Source organism: Carassius gibelio, chromosome B22 (genome assembly GCF_023724105.1).
Source record: "Carassius gibelio isolate Cgi1373 ecotype wild population from Czech Republic chromosome B22, carGib1.2-hapl.c, whole genome shotgun sequence".
NCBI classification, from domain to species: Eukaryota; Metazoa; Chordata; class Actinopteri; order Cypriniformes; family Cyprinidae; genus Carassius; species Carassius gibelio.
Genome location: NC_068417.1, coordinates 23,519,779 through 23,541,863, shown reverse-complemented (window position 1 = coordinate 23,541,863; position 22,085 = coordinate 23,519,779). Strand labels below are relative to the sequence as shown.

The following is a 22,085-nucleotide window of genomic DNA, read 5'->3' as shown; positions in this document are numbered from 1 at the left end:
TACATGTATATATATATATATGTATACATACATGTATATATATATATGTATACATATATGTATATATATATATATATATATATATATATATATATATATATATATATATATATATATATATATATATATATATATATGTATATATATAGAAAATTAGATTTTTACAAGGATTTCGGAAGGACTTAAGGATTAACAGCACTCCCAAGTTGATATTAAATTATGTTGTGGGATAATTAAATATATTCTAAATAAACTACAATAAAATTATATACATTTATTCTGTCCTCACATTCTTTCTCGTAACTCTTACCTCTCAGTCACACACCTAACTAAAAGGCTCATTATGCAGGCCTTTGTCTTCTCAGGTGTAAATCACAAATCCCAACGCCTACTCGAATATGACTTTTACCAACAAAAAGTGTCGTAGAAAATTTTAATCAATAAAATTTTCTGTAAGTGAGTAAACAAGATGATTTTCACATAATTTAGAAAGAAAAATTCTAGGCTACCAGCTCCAGGTTCTCAAAAGTCCCGGGAACCAATATTCTGTATGTGTTTTATTGCCTTATTCAAGTGATTTAACATTTTTAGTTTTTCCACTAACCACGCATAACATTTCTTTTTTCTCAAAAACACAATCATGTACATACATGCTGCGCACATATTATTATAGCCCAGTATTTGCTGATTATATTGAGATTAGACCTTAGCCATTTAGATGTTTATAAGAAACAGAAAAAAAGCACCAATGTCAGGGCATGACAAAACTTCTCCAGGCCCCAAAAATACCCTTAGACCTCAGAGTATTCTCCAAAGAAATGCAGAAGTTATTAAATGATACAGTAAAAAAAAAAAAAAAAAAAAAAAGATTTTTAAAAATAAATAATTTTGTTATGATTTGTTTGTTTGTTTAGCATTTTCTGAAAAGCTTTTACTTGCTAATGTGTTCTGATTGTTTTTTCATGGGCTGTTATAAGATTGCTTGGGTGTTTTGGTATGGTTGCTTACTGGCCCAAGTCAAAAGAGCCATCCCTAATGACCTCTGAGTAATTTCTTGCGGTGTGTATCAGTTCAGTGTATGCTGAACATGCGTTTGAAATCTGTCCCTCCTTCTGTAACCCTCTTTTAATTGATCTAATAGAATTTGTTCACCGTTTGGGCAATAAAGTACAAAAGAAGAGCCAAAAACATCCCATAAATAAAACACAATCGAATCAGCCCGTGATGGCTGTCCAGCATCTTTTCCCTTGGGTGTACATCTGCCAGATGCAGAAGAATCGGCCTTCTGTCAACACATTGAGCTTGGCATCATCCACCAAAGCTAAATTACACCCTTAATGGCGCTAAGAGGCTCTTTGTTAACTCATGACTCCAGATAAACACTTATAATGGGCTGGCAGAAACATTCAGGGAGCGTTCCAGATAGTGATTGGCAGCTAAAAACCTACGGTTTGGATGCAGTGATATGCCGCACAGATGTTTGAAAGGATTTTTTCAAGATCGTGGGTCTGTTATGTTCTGATCAAATTTGATTTTAGAAGTACAACCTTCAACTATATACAGTCCTTGAAAATGATGATGAAAGTTGATGAAAGTGAATCTGAAGTAAATAATTTTTAGAATTATATATTTAGACTCGCTTTGAACCAGGTTGTTTTGAAATTTACCTCACAGGCTACTTTAAAAATGGGTGTTTGTAAGCCAAAAGTGTGCTCCTGATCTTTTAGATTTAAACATTTATGATCGTTTTTCTTTTGAAATTGTGAACTTTCTTTTGTTTTCTGCTCTTGGCTGTGCTTGTCCTGTGGCTTGACTTTACATTGTTTTGTGATTTTGTTTATAGCACTGATAATCATTGCTTTTATCTTTTGCTCATTTCTTTTGTTTCACCCCACTAGGCTTTTATCTTTATTTGTTGTGATAAATGCTTATCTTATGACATTTGAATCACCTTTGAGCTGCCTTTTATGTCTGATTGTTGATTTGTTGCTTTGTTGCTTTACAAATAAAGTTATTATTAAATAACTAAATTGTTTTTGTTCTTTTCAAACATTTTGATCTGACACCATTTATTTTATTTTATTTTATTTTATTTTATTTTATTTTATTTTGTTATATTTTATTATATTTTATTTTATTCTGTCCTTGTGTCTGTCCTGTAGGCTAACATTTGATCTATTCTGTTTTGAAATATTGTTTATATAGTGTGCACTGGTCAATTGCGCTTTATTTATTTATTTAGCTGTTGTTTTGTTTCAGCTGTTGTTATACTTATCTTTCATTTGTTTTGTTAAAATGTTTTCATATTATGCCCTTCATTTGAACCATTTTGCTGTATAAATAATGTTAGTAAGTGCTGTCAAACGATTAATCGTGATTTATCACATCCAAAATGTACTGAATATATTTATCTTGTATATATAAATAAACTCACAAGCACCCAAAACAAAAACTTTAGTATTTATGTGATTTAATTGCAATCAATCATTTGAAAACACCAATTTATGTATATATACAGTGCCTCCCATAAGTATTGGAACAGTAAAGACAAAATAGCTTTCTCTGCTGTGGACTCAAGACATTTGCAAATATGATAAAAAAAAATGAATATGCGACAAAACTACAGAAGGTAACATTTTATTATTAGGTCTTTCGACACATAAATGTTTTACCAAATAAAAAGGACAGCACTTTTAGAGTTCATCACCATGTGAGCATAAGTATTGGAACAGTTGAATTTAAGGCAGATTAAAAGCTAATATTTAGTTGCAGATCCCTTGCATGCAATCAGAGCGAGTCTGCAACCCATAGACATCACCAGACTATTGGTCTTATGCTTTGAAATGCTTTTCTCCAGCCTTTCCTGCAGCCAATTCCAACTGTTGCTTGTTTTGGGGAGTTCCTGTCTTTAGTCTCTTCTTCAGCAGTTCAGCATTTGCAGTTCCCTTTTTTCTTCACACTTTTGCTGTCCAATCACTTAGATAAAGGTGCATTTTTGTCTCATCGATCCATCAACTCAGTTCCAAAACACTACTGGCTCACATTTGTGAAGAATCTTGCCTTTCTATTTTTGGTGCTGATCAGAGGTTTGCATCTGGCTGTGTAGCTTCTGTAATTCTGTGTCAAATTCTCCTGCGGACTGTAGATTGACAGATCATCAACCCAGTTTTCTGGAGGTTGTTGCTGATTTTACAGATACTGTATGTATTTTAGGGTTCATTTTCACAGCTTTTATGATTTGCTGTCATCAACTATTGTTGTTTTTCTCAGCCAATCAGGTCGTCGTTGGTTGCTGATGTCGCCGGTAGTTTCCAAACTCTTGATTTCTCCATGCCCTTTGTTTTTCTTATCGTTCTAATTGACTTCCTCTTTTCTTTTAGCATCCAAATTGCTTGCTTTTCTTTTAGAGTCGGCTTGCTCGTCTTTATCCTGGTTTGTGTGCGTCATCATCGAATGCAAGACTTAGAATGCAGAAGCAATGGATACAACTGATAAGACTCATTCCCTGTTTTTAATATCTGAAGAATTAATGCAACAGGACACAGCTGAACACTTAGAAAGAGAAATTTATTTTTATTTTTATTTTTTTAAAGGTTTTGAAACGGAGTGATATGGAAATTAAGGTTTGTTATAATTATAATTTTATATATATATATATATATATATATATATATATATATATATATATATATATATATATATATATATATATATATATATGAATAACATAAAAAACGTAACTGTACATTCAAATATTTCTCAGCTAGGTAAACTTTTTTATTTATCAAAATTGTTCCAAGCAATAATTTAGGTTAATAGGCACTATTCTGAAATGAAATAACTTTTGTAAAATCAATGGGCTTTAGCCTGAACCATTACTAGTAATTTTTTTTACCTTTTTCTGTGTCTGCGCTCGGCTGTTTTTATCCTGTGGCTTAGCACCTGCTTTCCTCTGTTTTGGGATTTTGTTTATAGCTCTGGATGTCTGCTCCATGTCCGTTTCCATTACCCATCTGCGTCTGAAGCGTCTGGCTCACATTGCTATCGGTTTTCACGTGTCAGAATAGCTTAGAGAGAGTGACACAGAGTTTACTGTATTCATTAAGCCCCAAACAACTGTTTTTTTATGGACTCATTATGCATTTTTTAGTTAGGTGTGTGTTTTACGGTCTCATTTAGAGTTGCGGAGTAACAACCTTGCTCTGAGCAAGAACAACCCAGGGAATGTTGGGCCTAATTACTCAGCACGCCGTCCACATCTTCCACTTGTTAGGCCGTACTTTGTGTTTTCAGGAGACTACGTGCATGGATCCAAGACGCATCGCATAATAACTAGCAGAAGAAATTATTAAAGGACTTGAAGATATTAAGAAATTAAATTGAAAAATTTTAACTTTGACCTGTGGAAATGATAATCAAAGACATCGCTGTCTAATAAGTCGCAGTGGTGATAAATCAGGAGAATGAAATATTGTGACGTATGGAGAATGTGTGCTCAGATATTCTTTTATTAATGATTTCTCTTCTCTTGTCTTCTTCAGCTCCTAACCCGTGTGCTGGTAACAAAGGAAGAGGCCCGTGTTCTCACCTCTGCCTCATAAATTATAATGGCTCTGCATCTTGCTTCTGTCCACATCTCATGAAACTGTCGGCCAACAACCGAAGCTGCCAAGGTGAGCTCAGGCTGTCTGCTGGACTGTAGATTTCACTTTTTACGAGACGTGTATACAGTTTTATGCAAAAGTTTGGGAACCCCTTGCAGAATCTGAAAATGTGAATAATTTTAGCAAAATAAGAGACATCATACAAAATGCAAGTTATTTTTTATTTAGTACTGTCCTGAGAAATACATTTTACATAAAAGATGTTTACATATATTCCACAAGACAAAACAATAGCTGAATTTTTTTTTGATGGTGGTTCATGAGTTTCTTGTTTGTTCTGAACAGTTAAACTGAGCTCTGTTCTTCAGAAAAATCCTCCATGTCCTGCAGATTCTTCAGTTTTCCAGAATCTTTTGCATATTTGAACCCTTCCCAGCAGACTGTATGATTTTGAGATCCGTCATTTGACACTGAGGACCACTGAGGGACTCAAGCACAACTATTAAAAAAGGTTCAAACATTCACTGATGCTCCAGAAGGAAACACAGTGCAAGGAAAATCCGGGGGGTGAAAACTTTTGAGAGTTTTTTCTGAAGAACAGAGCTCAGTTTAACTGTTCAGAACAAACAAGAAACTCATGAACAACCATCACAAAAAACACAAAACACATTTCCACAGATTCTGCAAGGGGTACCCAAAATTTCACATGAAACTGTACATATATATATATATATATATATATAAAATGTACATTGATGCTTGATTGTTTCCTCATAAAAATTAGTGATCCACAATTGAATGGAGCTGATATAAAGCAGAATGTCTAATATTGGAATAATTATAGCGTGTATCAGGAGACTTTCGCGACCTACCTAAACTCATTACAGACTGAAATGGAGATCTCTCTTTTCCGGCCGCCCCAGAGATCTCTCTGGAGGTCAAGAAAGGAGAATTTACAGTATGAGTCCTTTGAGCTTTATGTCTTTATAGCGCTGCCTTTGTAAGGACACTGAATTCCCCTTATTATATTTGTCCCGCTAACTGATTTAGGTCATATTTTTCATTCGCAGAGATACTAGAGACAGAGAAATAGAATTCAATTGAGAATGAATTTGAGTTGATTATATATTTATGTATCTGTGAACAGGTGTCAGGAAGTTTCTGTTATATGCTCGGAGATCTGAGATTCGAGGAGTGGACATCGACAAGCCGTACCTCAACGTCATCATGGCCCTCACCGTACCCGATATCGATGATGTCTCGGCGATGGATTACGATGCTGTAGATGAGAGGATTTACTGGGCCGATGTTAAGACCCGAACGATAAAACGGGCTTTCATTAACGGAACCAAACTCGAAACCCTCCTGTCTGGAGGTATGTTATGTTCCACTTTGACAGTTAACTGTACTGTAACTGTACACACACACACACACAACACTTTGTTTTATGTGATGAAAAGATGCTGATTATGTGTTGATAACATCTGTATTTCCAGACTTATCTAATGTCCGTGGCCTGGCTATTGACTGGCTGTCGAGAAACATGTACTGGATGAGCTCAGACAACGACGAGACCCACATTAACGTCGCCCATCTTGACGGATCTCTCAAAACCACCGTCGTTCACGGCATGGACAAACCCAAGTGTCTCGTCCTGCATCCATCTAAAGGGTAACAGCAAAAACCACACTAACAATTAGCCGTATCCATATTGGAGAAGTTACGGTCTTTGTGTCGCGAAAGATCGCTATCCTATTTATTAGTAAGTAATTGCACACTTCCGTCGAATTGTCACCTTTTGTTACTGTCAAAGCTGCGTCTGAGAAACATCAGTTACAGAGCTAATTACTGAACAGGTCTCTGTTTGTATGCAGCGTGCACAATTAACTAAAGTTATTAGAGTCATTTTATAAGAGTTGATTAAGACTGACAAATCGTTGTAGCCGTGAATACTCTTTAATGATGTCAAACCAATCTGAAGTGTGAATTTATCTTACCCTAGTTGGGCTGGTCAATGACAGCTTTTTAATTAGCATACATTATAATTCCAAGCATGCAAGCTAATTAATGCTATGTAATCGCAATTGTTTACATGAGATTTGAAACGCGATTCTGTAATCCATTGATGAATCTTGATCACAGTACAGTGCGCTTGTTGTTGCCAATATCTCTCGTGACCTTTGCCCCTCATGTAGTTTTTTTTTTTCTCTCTCCAGCTGTCTTCTCATTTTAGCTTCCAACCTCATCGACATTTCTGAAAGTCATTTGTCACATAGGTTCATGAGGGCCATCAAGATGTATGAAGGGGATAGAGACAGCTTTATTTGATTGTTTTGTGCTCTGTTGTGATTGGGAAGATAAAGTTCTTTGCTACCTTCCCGACCTTCACGCGGGTCGTGATCCTTACACAGAAGAGTCCCATCCTTCATCTCCAAGACTCATCCATCTTTCTGAATGATTCTTGTTTTTGTTGTGGTCCACAGGAAGATGTTCTGGATGGATGGAGGCACTATAAATATGGCCAACATGGATGGCAGCAACATCAAGATTTTGCACCAGAACCAGAAGGAGCCTGTTGGTAAATTGATGTTCCAAAACCTGCAGTAGTGAGATGTGTACTTACTGTTTTAAGGCAAAATGGTTATGGATTCTTTCTGTGATACTTTCTTTTGGTCCAAATCTAAGGCATATGTCATCTGTGGAGAAGGCAGTAGTTGGATGAATTACGATAGAGTAAAAATATATTAATCCAAAATGGTGTTAGTTTGGTATTATTGAAAGTTTTATTTATATTGTTTTAGGTAAATTATATATATTTTTCTCTTCTACATGAATCTGGAAATGAAATATTATTTTAATTTATTTCAAGTAAATTGCATTTGCTTCGCCTTTGTCTGTTTTGCCTGTTTTGTCTCGACTGCTTTCATCTGTTTTGCTTTGCTTTAGTCTGTTTGCATAGCTTTTTTGTTTTGCTTTGTTTTTCTTTGCTTTGCTTTTGCTTTTCTGTTTTTTTTTTCTGAAGCAAAGAAATGCAAGCCAAACAGAACAAAAGCAAAGCAAAAGCAATATTTTGCTTTGCTTTTGTTCTGTTTTGCTTGCATTTCTTTGCTTCATTTTTCTCTTGCTATAGTCTGTTTTGTGCGGCTCTTGCATTGCTTTTATATTTTAGTTTGTTTTTACTTTGCTCGTGTCTGTTTTGGATTGCTTCTCGTTGTTTTGTGTGCTTATCTTTGCTGCATTTTGCTATAGTCTTTTTTATTTACTTTTGTATTTGTTTTGCTATTCTTTACTTTGATTTGCATTGCTTTCATCTGTGTTGCTTTGCTTTTCTTTGTTTTGCTTTTGTTTCGGTTTAGTCTGTTTTGCATTGCTTTTGTTTCGCTTTGCATTTATGTGCTTCATTTTGCTTTTCTTTTTTTGTAGTCATCTGTTTTGCTTTGCTTTTGATTTAGTCTATTTTGTGTTGATTTTGTTTGTTTTGTTTTGCTTTCATTGGTTTTGCTTTTGCTTTGGTTAAGTCTGTTTTGTGTTTCTTTTGATTTTCTTTTGTTTCACTTTATGCTTCGCTTGGCTTTTTGTTTTTCTTTGATTTGCCTTTGTCTGTTTTGCATTTTCCTTTTTTAATTAAATTATTTAGTGCTCTTATTTATTTTTAATTTTTAAAATTAATTTTGCAAACCGCATTATGTAAGATGTTAGCAACACTGTTTTCTTTGCTTTAATGTTTGTTTCACTTTTGTGCTTTTACTTTTGAGAAATTAGAAATTTTAGAAGAAATTAGACATTATCTTATTTAACATTTGCAGGATCACATGGCCTCATGTACATGTATTTACTATCACTGTATGTGAGAATAAGGGCACCATTTACTCATTCCTCCTCTTCCTCTAGGCCATGTCTGTTGAAATCATAATATCAATAGTAATTTGGTCTGAGTTGTAGCCCTAGGTATTGCTTGAGCACTCTAAGATGTTCGTGGTTCTCCCCTCAACTCTTAATTAAAGCAAAATCTCCCTGACATGCAGTACGTGTGATTACGGCCTGAGACAAATCTTAGATAACGCGGTTATCATTATGATGTGAACAAGGGATTATTGCAGATGAAGGAAATAAAAAGAGAGATCAACCTTTCGCACTCTATTTGAACACTATTTATGCTGTGCAGCAAATAAACATGCTTTGCTGTAGGGGAAATTGCAGATTTCAAATAACCAGACAGGTTTTGTTAGTGCCGATGTGTGTTGATATTCATAATATGAAACAGTGTTCGGTTCTTTGTTATTTAAATTGGCTATGTTGTACAGAAACATGAACATCTCTTGTCACAAGATAAGGTCAAATAATGAAGTTTGGGATAAATCTGTTTACTCTTGAGCATCTAGTCAAAGGTATATTTCACCAAATAAATAAATACATAAATTGCTGTAATTTTCTCTCCCTCATGTCTCCCAAACACAAACTGCTTTCCAAACCCAAACGTATCTTATACTCACCAATGCTGTATTCATTTGTTAAAATAACACAATAAAACAGTAACATTTAGAAATGTTATAACAATTTAAAATAACTGTTTACTACTGTAAACTATTATAATGTAGTATTTATTCCGTGATGCAAAGCTGAATTTTTATCAACTTTACTTCAGTCTTCAGTGTCACATGATCATTATTATATATAAAATGATATATGTTTATGTATTTTTTTTAAGAGCCATTGCTTTACATGTTTTCATATTTTCTTTGTGCTTTCCAGGGCTGTCAATCGACTATTCGGCCAACAAGCTATACTGGATAAGTTCTGGAAACGGAACCATTAATAGATGTAACCTGGATGGGAGTGGTCTGGATGTGATTGACAGCTTGAAAAAAGAGCTCCGGAAAGCCACGGCATTAGCAGTGATGGGTGAGTAAAGGCTGTTTTCATCAGCATTTGATTTAGTAAGGTTAATTATAACCAAGCAAATAATGGAGCTATTTAATTAGTAAGAAGATAGACAGTATAAATGGTTTGTGAACAGCGGCGTGTGAATGAAAAGGAACAGTTTTTATGCTGAATGTGGGCATGTGGGTTTTTGTTAAGGCTTAATTGTGGAGCTGTTTTAGTACACTGCAATTACAAATCAATTGAGAGCGATTGTTGTTTTCAAAGGGCTGTTCATGTTCTGAGATGTGTTTTTTCTTGAACTTTGATGACTCACGACTTTTGATGTCACAGCTGTGTTTGCTGATTGTAGCAGCTCTGTGGGGTTTTTGAGACTCGGCCAAAGACAGATATGAATTTGCGCTGTCATTTTACATGTGGCTTCTGACTCATGGTTGATTTTCCGTGCAAATCTTATTTATTTTTTGTTACATTTTTTTTGTGACGCTCACATTTATTCATTTAGCAGGTGCTTTTATGTAAAGCGAATGAGGAAATCCGAGTGATTTGTCAATACGAAGGAAACCGTATCAACAATAAAGACAGCATACAATTTTTAATTGCTTGTGATGTTTTTTCTGGATAAAAGTATCTGCTAAGTGAGCAAATGTAAATGTAAAATGGTTATTCACAACTCATTTAACTTCTGTTATGGGGCTTATTCCTAAATGACCTGATTTGATTGGACCTGAGAAGAAAAGAGAAAAAAACATGTTGGAAAATCACATTTTGGGTTGTTATAGGAATATTTCTGAATTAGAAAATCTGTAGTGAAATGTTTTAAAATATATATTTCTATAGTAGGTTTAAGTTTATCACATTACTCTGCCAACTGCAAAGCTAGCTGATTGTTTCCCAATTTTTTTTTTTTTTTTTATTATTAGCTTTTTGTTTTCCGTTTTGTTTGCTGGTTTTATTTTGCTATTGTTTGTTTAGTTTCATTTTGCTGTTTTTGTTTTGTTTGCTCAGCATTTTGTTTTGTTTTCTCTGTTTTATTTTATTTTTTATAGTTTTTGTTCTGTTTTGATTTGTTTGCTCAGTTTTGTTTTTGTTTAGTTTTTTGTCTTGTTTTGTTTGCTGTTTTTTGTTTCAGTTTTTCTTTGTTTGTGCTGTTTTAGCTCTGGTTTTGTTGTTGTTGTTTTTTCCAGTGATTTGTTTTGCTCTTGTTTGCATTTTGTTTTGTTATCCTCGCTTTACTCTCCAACCTTGGTCTCCGCTCACATAATGCAGAATATTAACCTTTAGGCCAATTTATGCAAATGTATACTTTGCAGTAAGTTTATGTTAGTTAGATATTGTTAGATATTGCATAAACTAAAATTAACAAAGAGAGAAAATATTTTTACATCTTTTGTTAATGTTAAACATAATGACTGTTCATTATTAGTTTATGTTAATTCGATCCAGTAAATAATATTAACAGAGACAGCTTTTGATTTAAAAAATGTAACAGTAAATGTTGAAATTAAAATATGGAACCTTAATGTGAAGTGTGAAGGGGGAAGAAAAATGTTAACAAAAAAATCATATGTAAACAGTTATTTAATAATGTAGTTAATAATATATAATCAGTTTTTATTTCTCACTCTGATGGATTGTGCACAAAAAGAAAGTACATATAGGGTCAGTTTTGATTTCATATTGTCTATAAAAAAAACAAAAAAAAATTATATTGACAATAAACACCCCAGGCCATAGTTACGTTCTTAAAACATATCATTTTTTTATTTGGTGAGAGCAGATACAGTGTTTCAATTTTAGTGTCTTTCTCTCACATAAAGAAACTCAATGAAGCACTTGCCCGTGTGCCCCTCTTGTTTCCATCATTTCATTTCCTTTGACCCACTGCATGACTCTGTCCAGAGGGGTTCTGGGATCATGGTGCTCATTTTTCATTATTTGTGGATTGACATTAATCTGTTTAAGAGTAAAACAGCTGGTTCATGAGGATCATCAGCAAAAGACAGCAGTTCTGTTGAGACGTCTTACCTTTAGCATTCAGGAGACAAAACGTCCTGATTTCCAGGGATAAGAAGATTTTGAAGCTTAATAATTGCACCAAATTATAGAGGTCATTGATGTTAATGGGTAAAAACTGCATGATAGAAGTAATTGGGCTATATTTTGGGTAAATATCCTTGAGCTGTCAGCAGGCAGGTATATTTCAGGTCATTTAAAGACCAGGACAGGTCCCATATGAGTAGAGATAAGGTTTTAAACGTTTACTTAATTAGTGTTTTCATAAAAAAATAAAAATAATATATATATATATATATATATATATATTATTTGGAGATTTTACAACTGCTCATCTGATCAGAATTAAAGATTTTAGATATAGAGATAATTAGATATAATGGATAATTATTTACAATAATAATGAACAGGTTTTTTTACACATTATGTGAATATTATATATTCAATACAGTTATAGTAAACAATTATTAATATTTATAATTTGTAATTTATTTGATATATTCAAAATAGGTTTTAACATTTACCAAAACCCCTTTATTTATATTATTATAAAACTGCTTTAATATAAAATTAACTGCAAATTAATATTAAATTCTGTTATTAGATTTTTTTAAACAATGGCTTGGAACATAATATAAATGCAGTTTAAATTAATTTACAATAAATATGCACAACACATTTTTGTTTGTATATACACAAATTGTTTCAATATAAATTGTCAAGCTGATTTTTTATTTTATTTATTTTTTTAGATTTAAATGGATTTTACTTAATATGTGTGATCATTTTTATTAGTTTGTTATCTTTTTTAAGTCAATCATTGTGTGATGTTCTGAAAAGACTTATTTTAGGAGTAATCATCCTTTGCTTCGTGTACATAACATTCCAAATAAAACAGAAAAGTAATTAAATGTGTAAAAAAATATACAAAAAACACTTTTGTGAGTACATTTTTAATGTATGATTCAATGCAGAATCCAATCCATGCGGATATCCGACTCATTTTTTATTACATTTCCTAAAACAACTATATTGCCGCACAAATTATAACTCATTTGATTTGGCTTATTCCACCCACGGCAGTTTCTCAGTAAGTCTGTGTAATATTGCGAATGATGAACCTGAGGTAAAAGATCTTAAATCTTGGGGATTGCATGAGATAAATCATTTGCCCAGCCAAACATGCCAAATGTGGATGTATCATTCGATTAAACCCCGAGGAACAACCTGTTCTCGCTTCTCTTGCTGTATCATCCTCTCAAACCCTCTCTAAATTGGATACTGATTTTGCCAACCACTTATACAATCAGATTGAGCACCATCTCGGCAATCAGCATCTGTTAGCTGGTAATGGAGTGATGGTTGAAGTCTGTTCTGTCTGCTTATCCACATCGAACACTGTTTACTCCTCTCATATATCAGGAGCCATGCTACTGTATATAACACCCTAATATTTTATATACAGGTGTATGTTAGAAGGCACCTACATATTATAATATCAAACCAGATGGTAACAAAGGAATTTGTGTTTGAATCATACAGCACAGAAATTCGTGACAAAAATACATCGGCTTTCATTTGAAGACACATAATAAGACGCTCTCACTTTATTTCTTCCTTTCTCTATTCTGCTGGATTAGGCAACTGAACTTCGTCTGACACATTCTTGGTTCTCATATCAGGGCCATTTGATTATTACACTCGTTTGTTTAATATTAATGTCTAATTAACCCCCTTTTTTTACCAGGTGCCCCGGGAGTGAGGAAACAAGTAAAGAGATAATGAATTATTAATGGCTTCTTTTGCGTTTTTCATTTTCTTTGTCATTGTTGTCTTTGAATGACATAGTCGGCTCATTCTTACACTTGAAGAACTTATGACCCTTATTTGGGAAGTAATTAATCTGATGAATAAAAATGAAGCTATGAGAGTTAGAAGTTTAGTTTGTTCAATGACATTTACGCACAGTGAAAGTCAACCAAATAGAAAATACGTATATACAACAAAAAAGTGGACAAAAGACTTCAGACTCTGTTTTATGTCATTATAATGAAATATAAATGGCGGGAAATTCAATGAAAAATGATTTACATATCAAAAATAATCGTTAATAGTTATGTCAGTGTAGTGCTGTGTAAGTACACCCAATTTAGAATAATATCCATTTATATGTCCTTTGTTTGGGAAATATTTAATATGATGAATACAAAATGAGGCTATGAAAGTTCGAAGTATAGTTTGTTCAATGACTTTAATATAAAATTAAATGTACACAACTTTCAACAACAACAACGAAGATAAAAGGACAAAGACTTCAGACACCGATATCCACTTAAAAAGAAGAAGAAAGAAAACATTTCCATATCAAACGAGCCCTTATAGTCCTGTCAATATAGTGGTGTGAAAAAGTAAGTGCATCCCATCAAAAGTCCCTTTTTTTCAACGCACATGGACTTATTGAAACTATAACTTTATTCGGACCGTATTTATGGCTGAACTCCAGTGAAAACTGGAGTTTAAAATCTTCAGTTGTTTTCTTTCAAAAATAAGCACACCCTATTAAAATGTATTTATTATGGATGTGCTCCTCTGATTTACTATTTTTAAAGCATTGATAGGCTGAACGTTATGCAGTTTAACAATTAACAATGAAAACTGGACTTGAGATGTTTTATTCAACACAGATATCTACAGAAACTCAATTAAAAAGTAAGTGCACCCAATAGATAATGTTTTTAGCAAATTGTTACATGCAGCTAGGGCATATTATTGATTTCGACATAATGGTACCATAGACTTAATCAAAATAGACTGGTTTATTGAAGTTTATATCAGGTTCTTTCTCTTTTTTTACGATGTTCTGCAAATTTACACTTATAATTGTAATTTTGGGCATTAAATGTAGGGGTGTGTTTACTTTTGAAAATCTCACATTTCTAGCCACATTTTCATTTGGATCAAATTAAATCTGTACCCTTACTCTATTGAGGAATGTTCTCCACCACGGAGAATCTAAACGATCCTCTGCTGTGCCCTACGTGAAGTATAAAACAACACTGTTCGCCGTAATTCATTTCCCCTGCGTTTGTGTCTGCCAACGGCTGATAGCTTCAGCTGAGGCCGAGTGCTAAGAATAGTCCTGCTTGCTTTTGGCGTCTGTATGTAATCCATTCAGGGCTGCCAGGGGACTAAGATGCTGCTTCTCACACCTATGGGATTCATAAGTGCTGGGAGGGTGGGTAGAACAGGGGTAATGTAGCGTTGTTTCGCGCCGAGGGACGGCTCCTTCTTCAATCTAAGACATGACTCGCAAGTAATATGGGCAGAGGAATATGTAGCTCGTCGTGAGCGGTTCGGGTCACCGGGGAAAAGGATGTTGGGAGACTGTGGCACACTTGCATGCCTTTTTATGATGTGTAATCACAGAGGGTGTGTGAGTCCCAGTTGGTTTTCTCGGTGTTGTACCATTTCTTGAAGGCTGATTTGACATTTCATAGGGCTTAGCGACTTTGCAGTGTGCTGTCCGCAGCAAAGAAATACAGCATGGATAAAGACATATTTCACCCTGATTCAATTTCAGAGAGGACAAGTTTGTACAGTAAAGTCAGTGTTGGGGTAGTTACTAAAAAAAAATTAATTAGTTACTAATAGTAAATTGTAATGAGATTACTTTACTAGTTACTGCATATAAAAAGTAGCTTCACTACTTATTACTTTACTTTACTTTTTTTGGGGGCCCTGTAAAATCTGTTTTATTTTTTCCAAATTCCATTTTTCTATTAAATTTTTCTGGATTCCATTTTTTTTTTTTTTTTTTTTCTCAACTCCTTTTTAATGGTTACATTTAATTGTATTAATCAAAAAGCATGTCTAATTAATTTAAATCATAACACTTATACATTTTCACAGCAATTTATTAAAAGTAAACAAAAAAATACACGTTTAGGGCCCTATGAAATGTTCTTTTTTCTTCACCATATGTTTTATTTTTTTTTGCATGTGTAATTATTTAAATGTATAAAAACAACTTAATCTATTCATTTTTTCTTAAAATAGCCTTATTAAATGTTTTTTTCCCCATCAGAAATTCTGTTGTGTATTTAAATTTTTCTGGTTATCAAATGAAGGTATAAAATATTAATTTAGATTTTCTTTTAAATAATGAAAATTAAGAAAACTTTATTTGTTGGTAAAAAAGGGGATTTACTATTAAAATTAAAACATGGGAGAAATGTTAAGCAGGAGATGCCTCAAAGCGCGAGAAATAAAGGTTTCCCAAGTAACCGCTATAAACAAAGGAGCACTGAGCTCACAAACGCTGTTTTATCAGGCATATAACATTCAAGTCTTTCTTCAGAAATACAGTGATATAAAAACACCTGTGTCTTGTTTTAGATTAGATTAGATTAGATTCAACTTTATTGTCACTGCACATGTAGGTACAAGGCAACGAAATGCAGTTAGCATCTAACCAGAAGTGCAATAAGCAGTAAGTACAGAATAAAGGTCTATAATATGTACAATAACTATACAGGTAAGTATTATGGACATAATTTACAGATATTAAATACTATAGGCACGATATACAGATAGGTGTACTATGAACATACTATACAGATGGGCTATGTAAAAGTGTATGTACACTATAGGCAGAACTATGAACATAATTTACAGTATTGCAATGGAGAGTAAAGTGCATAGAAAATATTACAATGTGCAAATGGATTATACAGTGTTCCTGTATGTACAGACAGTAGTGCAAGTAATAACAAGTTACTGTTTTTTGCTTGTTGTGAATAAATAAATAACTCAGTCACAGTGTTGTAGTGCAAGTAATAACAAGTTACTGTTTTTTGCTTGTTGTGAATAAATAAATAACTCAGTCACAGTGTTGAAGAGGGGGAGGAGTCTATGTGTGTGGTGTTGAGGGGTGTCAGAGGGCAGAGTTCAGCAAGGAGACAGCTTTAGGGAAAAAGCTGTTCCTGAATCTTGTGGTCCTTGTCCGGAGGCTCCTGAAACGCCTTCCGGAGGGGAGGAGGTTAAACAGTCCGTGGTCAGGGTGAGAGGAGTCCTTCAGAATGCTGCGAGCTCGACGTAGACAGCGTTTCCTCTGGATGTCCTCAAGAGCAGGAAGTGGTGTCCCTGTGATGCCTTGGGCAGTTTTCACCACCCTCTGCAGTGCCTTGCGGTCAGCCACTGAGCAGTTCCCATACCAGACTGTGATGCAACTGGTCAGGATGCTCTCGATCGCACACCGGTAGAAGTTCACCAGGATGGATGAAGACAGCTGGTTCTTCTTCAGTGTCCTGAGGAAGAAAAGGCGCTGGTGAGCCTTCTTGACCAGGCTGGAGGTGTTTGTGGCCCAGGACAGTTTCTCCGAGATGGTGGTTCCCAGGAACTTGAAGCTGGAGACACGTTCAACAGCCAGCCCGTTAATGTGGATGGGGTCATGCGTGCTTCCATTCTTCTTCCTGAAGTCCACAATGAGCTCCTTGGTCTTATTGGTGTTAAGGAGCAGGTTATTGTCAGCGCACCATGTGGCCAGGTGCTGTATCTCTTCCCTGTAGGCAGTCTCATCGTTGTCACTGATGAGGCCAATCACCGTGGTGTCATCTGCAAACTTAATGATGGAGTTGGATCCATGCACAGGCTTGCAGTCGTGGATGTAAAGGGAGTAGAGGAATGGGCTCAGCACACAGCCCTGTGGTACGCCAGTGTTAAGTGTGATGGTGGTGGAGTGGTTGTGGCCTGACCGAACATGCTGAGGCCTGTTGGTCAGAAAGTCCATAATCCAGTTGCAGAGGGAGGTGTTAATGTCCAGGTCTCCAAGTTTTGTGGTCAGCTTGGAGGGAATGACGGTGTTAAATGCTGAACTGAAGTCAACAAACAACATCCTAACATACGTGTTGTTATTGTCCAGGTGAGTGAGTGCAGAGTGCAGCACTGTGCATACTGCATCCTCTGTGCTCCTATTTCTGCGGTAGGCAAATTGGTGTGGGTCCAGTGTGGGTGGGAGGCAGTCTTTGAGGTGTGCTAGGACCAGTCGCTCGAAGCACTTCATAATGATGGGTGTGAGTGCTACGGGGCGATAGTCATTCAGGCACGTTGGGGAGGAGTGTTTTGGTACTGGCACAATGGATGTGGACTTAAAACATGTTGGCACAGTTGCTTGGGTGAGGGACAGGTTGAAAATGTCTGTGAAGACCCCTGCAAGCTGCTCTGCACATGCCCTAAGCACACATCCAGGAATGCCATCCGGGCCAGCAGCCTTGCGTGCGTTGATCCGGCTCAGTGCAGTGTGGACAACTGAGGGGGTGAGTTTAAGGGGTTGGTGGTCTGCTGAGGGTGAGATTTTGGTGGCCGTCTCCTTGCTGTCGCTGTTGAAGCGAGCATAAAAGTCATTTAGCTCATTAAGGAAGGAGACGTCCGTGACTGTTGGTGTGGAGTTGCTTGACTTGTAGTCACTGATGATCTGGATGCCCTGCCACATGCGTCGGGGGTCAGAGTTGGAAAAGTTTTCCTCTACCTTCAGCTTGTAGCAGTACTTGGCCTTTTTGATGCCCCTTTCAGGTTAGCCCTGGATTTACTGTAGGCCTGAGCGTCATCTGACCTGAAGGCAGCGTTGCGGTCTTTCAGCAGAAGTCGAACCTCCTTGTTCATCCATGGCTTCTGATTAGGGTATGTTGTTATCTGTTTTTCTGTTGTTACACTGTCAATGGTGGAGTTGATGTGATCCAGTACAGAGGAGGTGTAGATATCAATGTCCGTGTGAGAGCCACAGGCAGCCTGTGAAGCAAACATACTCCAGTCAGTGTGTTGAAACCTGTCTTGAAGTAAAGAGTCTGCTCCAGTTGGCCACACTTTGATGGTCCTCACTGATGGCTTCACACGGTTGATGAGGGGTGAATACTTAGGGGTGAGAAACAAAGAAAGGTGATCAGACTGTCCGAGGTGGGGGAGGGGGCTCGCGATGTAAGCTCCATTGATGTTTGTATAAAGATGATCCAAAGTTTTATCTCCTCTGGTGTGGCAGGAAACATGCTGGTGAAATTTGGGGAGTACTGTTTTTAATTTGCAGTTTTGATATTTAAACATATAAATTTAAGGAATTATTATTATTATTATTAAACGTGCAGTGCGTGCTCGTGTTTATTCAACAAAGCCTTTTGGAAAAAACGTTTAGTTTTAAAATCGTGGCGAGTCTCCAAAAATAAATAAATGTATGGTAAACACATCCCACATCACAACCACCTGAGCCCAACTTCAGTCTACTCATCACCTTAACTTTAACTGCGTTGGTAGAAGGCACAGCAGACAGATCGATATACACAACACAGATCGGAAGTTAATATAGGGCCAGGCGAGGACGCCCAATGAAACCGTCTGTAAGATAACATTTCAGCACTTGACAAACGGAGAGCGACTCCTAAGTAGCACGTAAAGCATCCCATCCCAGTAGATGTTGGGAAACGCACATCAAACAATAACAAACGATCGTAAAATTACTCGTAGAAAACACTCTTAGGCGCTAAGATCAATCGTTATCGGGAAACCCGGCCAAGAACTTTACACACATGCAAACACAGCATTTGTAACGCAGGAAAGCGTGTTCCTATAGTCTAGTAAAGTAGTGTAGTTACCAATATTATTAGAGTAATGTGTTACTTTACTTCGTTACCCAAAAAAGTAATATAGTTACTTTAATCCATTACTTTGTAACTCATTACCCCCAACACTGAGTAAAGTGATATAATATATGCCCAGCTGTACTGTAGTCAATACAGCTATAGCTAAATAATTTAAAAAATCATTAATTAATTCATCAATCTATTAATTAATCAATTTATTTATTTATTAATACTATTACTACTTGCATTTCTTATTTGTTGCATATTTATTTAAATTATATTGAATACATTTCTTTCAAATGTATTTATTAGTTATGAATATTTAATTAATAATAACCTAGATTTAATAATGGTTTATTATTGAAAGTAATGTAAAATAATTTATGCGCATAACTTTTTGAGATAAAGGCAAAAGGGTTTATTCAGAAATGTCTGTTATGATGAAATGGTGATATTTAATTTCTTTCATTTTCCTTTGGATTTTAACCTGAAAACTTGATGTTGAAAAAAAAAAGTTTGTGCGAATGTTACTTGTTAAATTTAAATTAAAAATAGAGATTTAAGTGTTTTTCAGCTGTTCAGAAGCATGATTTTCTCTCTAGGTGGGAAGTTATGGTGGGCAGATGATGTTCTCGCTCAGCTGGGAACCATCAACAAGAGGGATGGAAAAAACCTAACGGTTCTTCGGAATAAGACCACAGGCATCGTCCACATCAAAGTGTATGACAAAGACAGTCAGAAAGGTAAAAAGAAACATATTCCGGAATGTTTTGTCTAAAATAAAATCCAGACTCAACAGCTTCTAAAGAGTGATTAACATCAAATGTTTTTTTCTTTTCTTTACAAAACACAAGTGATATCAAGAGTTTACACACCTTTTAATCAACGAGTTACCTTCATTGACTTCCTTGAATTTAATGAGTTTTTTTACTTATTATTTAATTATAATTATAATTATATCAAATATATCAGATATCAAATTATAATTATTAAATAATACATTAGAACTATAACAACATATAATTGTATTAATTGTATTATATATATATATATATATATATATATATATATATATATATATATATATATTTGTTTTATTTTAGTTGTGAAGAAAATATTTTTTTAATTTTGTTTCTTCATTTAATATTTATTTTTAGTTTTTTTTACAATGACAGTAATATATATATATATATATATATATATATATATATATATATATATATATATATATATATATATATATATATATATATATATATATATATTTTTTTTTTTTTTTTTTTTTTTTTTTTTACAGTTTTAATTTAAAGTGTTAATTTATATTACCTTAATTTTCAGACTCATTTCAAACTCATATTTCCATTAATGCCCCCAAGTAATAAAATCCTTGTCATTTCTTCAAGGTGAGGTTGCAGATGACTCTGATAGTGGCTCTGTTTCATAACGGATATGTTTCTACAGCCACACGTTGTCAAAGCCCTTTCCTTCTTATGAATTATGGCGAGAGACATAGATATCACTGACAGGTCTATTAGCAGAGGAGTTCTTGATCCTCTAAACGCTCTATTAGGATAAAAAACACTGGCAATTAGGGGCACTTTAAGGTACATCTTTTTGCTACCTTCTCAAATCTCCTCATACCAATTAGCTTCCTCGTTTATCTCTCTGACACGGACCTCATGGGAGCGAAGGCCGTCTCATTACACCACTTCAAATGAGCTAACTGGGGTGATTCTGACGAAGTGTCCGAGGAACAAAGTCAAAGAGCCACCTTTTTTTTTTCTCCCCTCAACTTCATGTTCTTCTTCGTTTTTTAAGAATGTACACAAGCTAATCACCAAACTAGTTTGACAGATTAGCATTACAAACACCTGTACGCATTCAAAAATTCTAACATTTTCTTTGTAGGTCGCAATCCTTGTGTACCGAACAATGGCGGTTGTTCCCAGCTTTGCCTTCCAACTTCTGAAACAACTCGGACGTGTTCTTGTACTACGGGCTACAACCTTCGCCCGGACCGCTTCACCTGTGAGGGTACGACCGTTAGTTGTGACCTCTGCATATGGACATAATTAACCTTCCGATCTCGGAGGCATTCATTATTTCACAAAAGCACATTGACCTGTGGTTGTTTTTTCTTTGCTAGGTCTTCAGTCTTTCCTGATGTACTCCGTTAATGAGGGTATAAGAGGACTGTCTCTGGATCCCAGCGATAACTCTGAAGTTTTGATGCCTCTAACTGGCACTCTGTTCGCAGTGGGACTGGACTATCATGCCGGTAATTGCACTTTTTCTTATATTATACATGAAGATAGAAAAAAATTAATAAAAAAAAAAAAAAATATATATATATATATATATATAAATATATATATATACATATATATATATATATTAATAATTTTATATTATGAATTAATATTGTTAGTTTACAATAAAATGATTTAATCAAAAATGATGTATTTCAGTTATATCTTTAGTAATTATTTATAGTTTTTGATATGTATTTGTATTTCAGTTTGTTTTATTAATTGTACTGTTTTAGTTACCTGCCAAAGTAAAGTGTTTTATCTAAATGTTTCAGCTAATGTTTCTTTTTTATTTTGACTTTTCTTCATTTGCATGCATTTTTAAATCAAAAAGGAAACTCTATTTGAATCATTTATACTGACTTATGATATTATTTATACACTACAGTCATGTTAATTTGTTTTCTAAAATAACTTTTATTTTTGTAATTCAAAAAAATAAGTTTGTTGTAGTAATTTGGTTAGCTTTATTTTAACATTAATTTGTAATATTTTGGTTTTAGCTTTAATACGTTTTGTTTAGTCATATTTAATTCAATTAGTTTAGTCATTAAAGGTGCCATCTGTAATGTTTGGCAAAAAAAATCAAGCCATACTCCACATTCCATACCAGATGGGGGCAGTATGCCTCAATAAAGTGAATTGGT

At 34.7% G+C, this 22,085-nt stretch overlaps 1 protein-coding gene across 1 annotated transcript in view; it reads left to right on the top strand.

Moving 5' to 3' along the window:
• LOC127988090 (low-density lipoprotein receptor-related protein 1B-like) overlaps positions 1-22,085 on the top strand; it is a 249,172-nt gene that overhangs the window by 110,081 nt on the left and 117,006 nt on the right. Inside the window, exons 28-35 of the mRNA XM_052590619.1 lie at positions 4,542-4,673; positions 5,752-5,979; positions 6,101-6,275; positions 7,088-7,182; positions 9,357-9,506; positions 19,732-19,872; positions 21,038-21,163; positions 21,276-21,407. Of these exons, the coding sequence (XP_052446579.1) occupies positions 4,542-4,673; positions 5,752-5,979; positions 6,101-6,275; positions 7,088-7,182; positions 9,357-9,506; positions 19,732-19,872; positions 21,038-21,163; positions 21,276-21,407 (1,179 nt within the window). The remainder of the gene's footprint in view (positions 1-4,541; positions 4,674-5,751; positions 5,980-6,100; positions 6,276-7,087; positions 7,183-9,356; positions 9,507-19,731; positions 19,873-21,037; positions 21,164-21,275; positions 21,408-22,085) is intronic.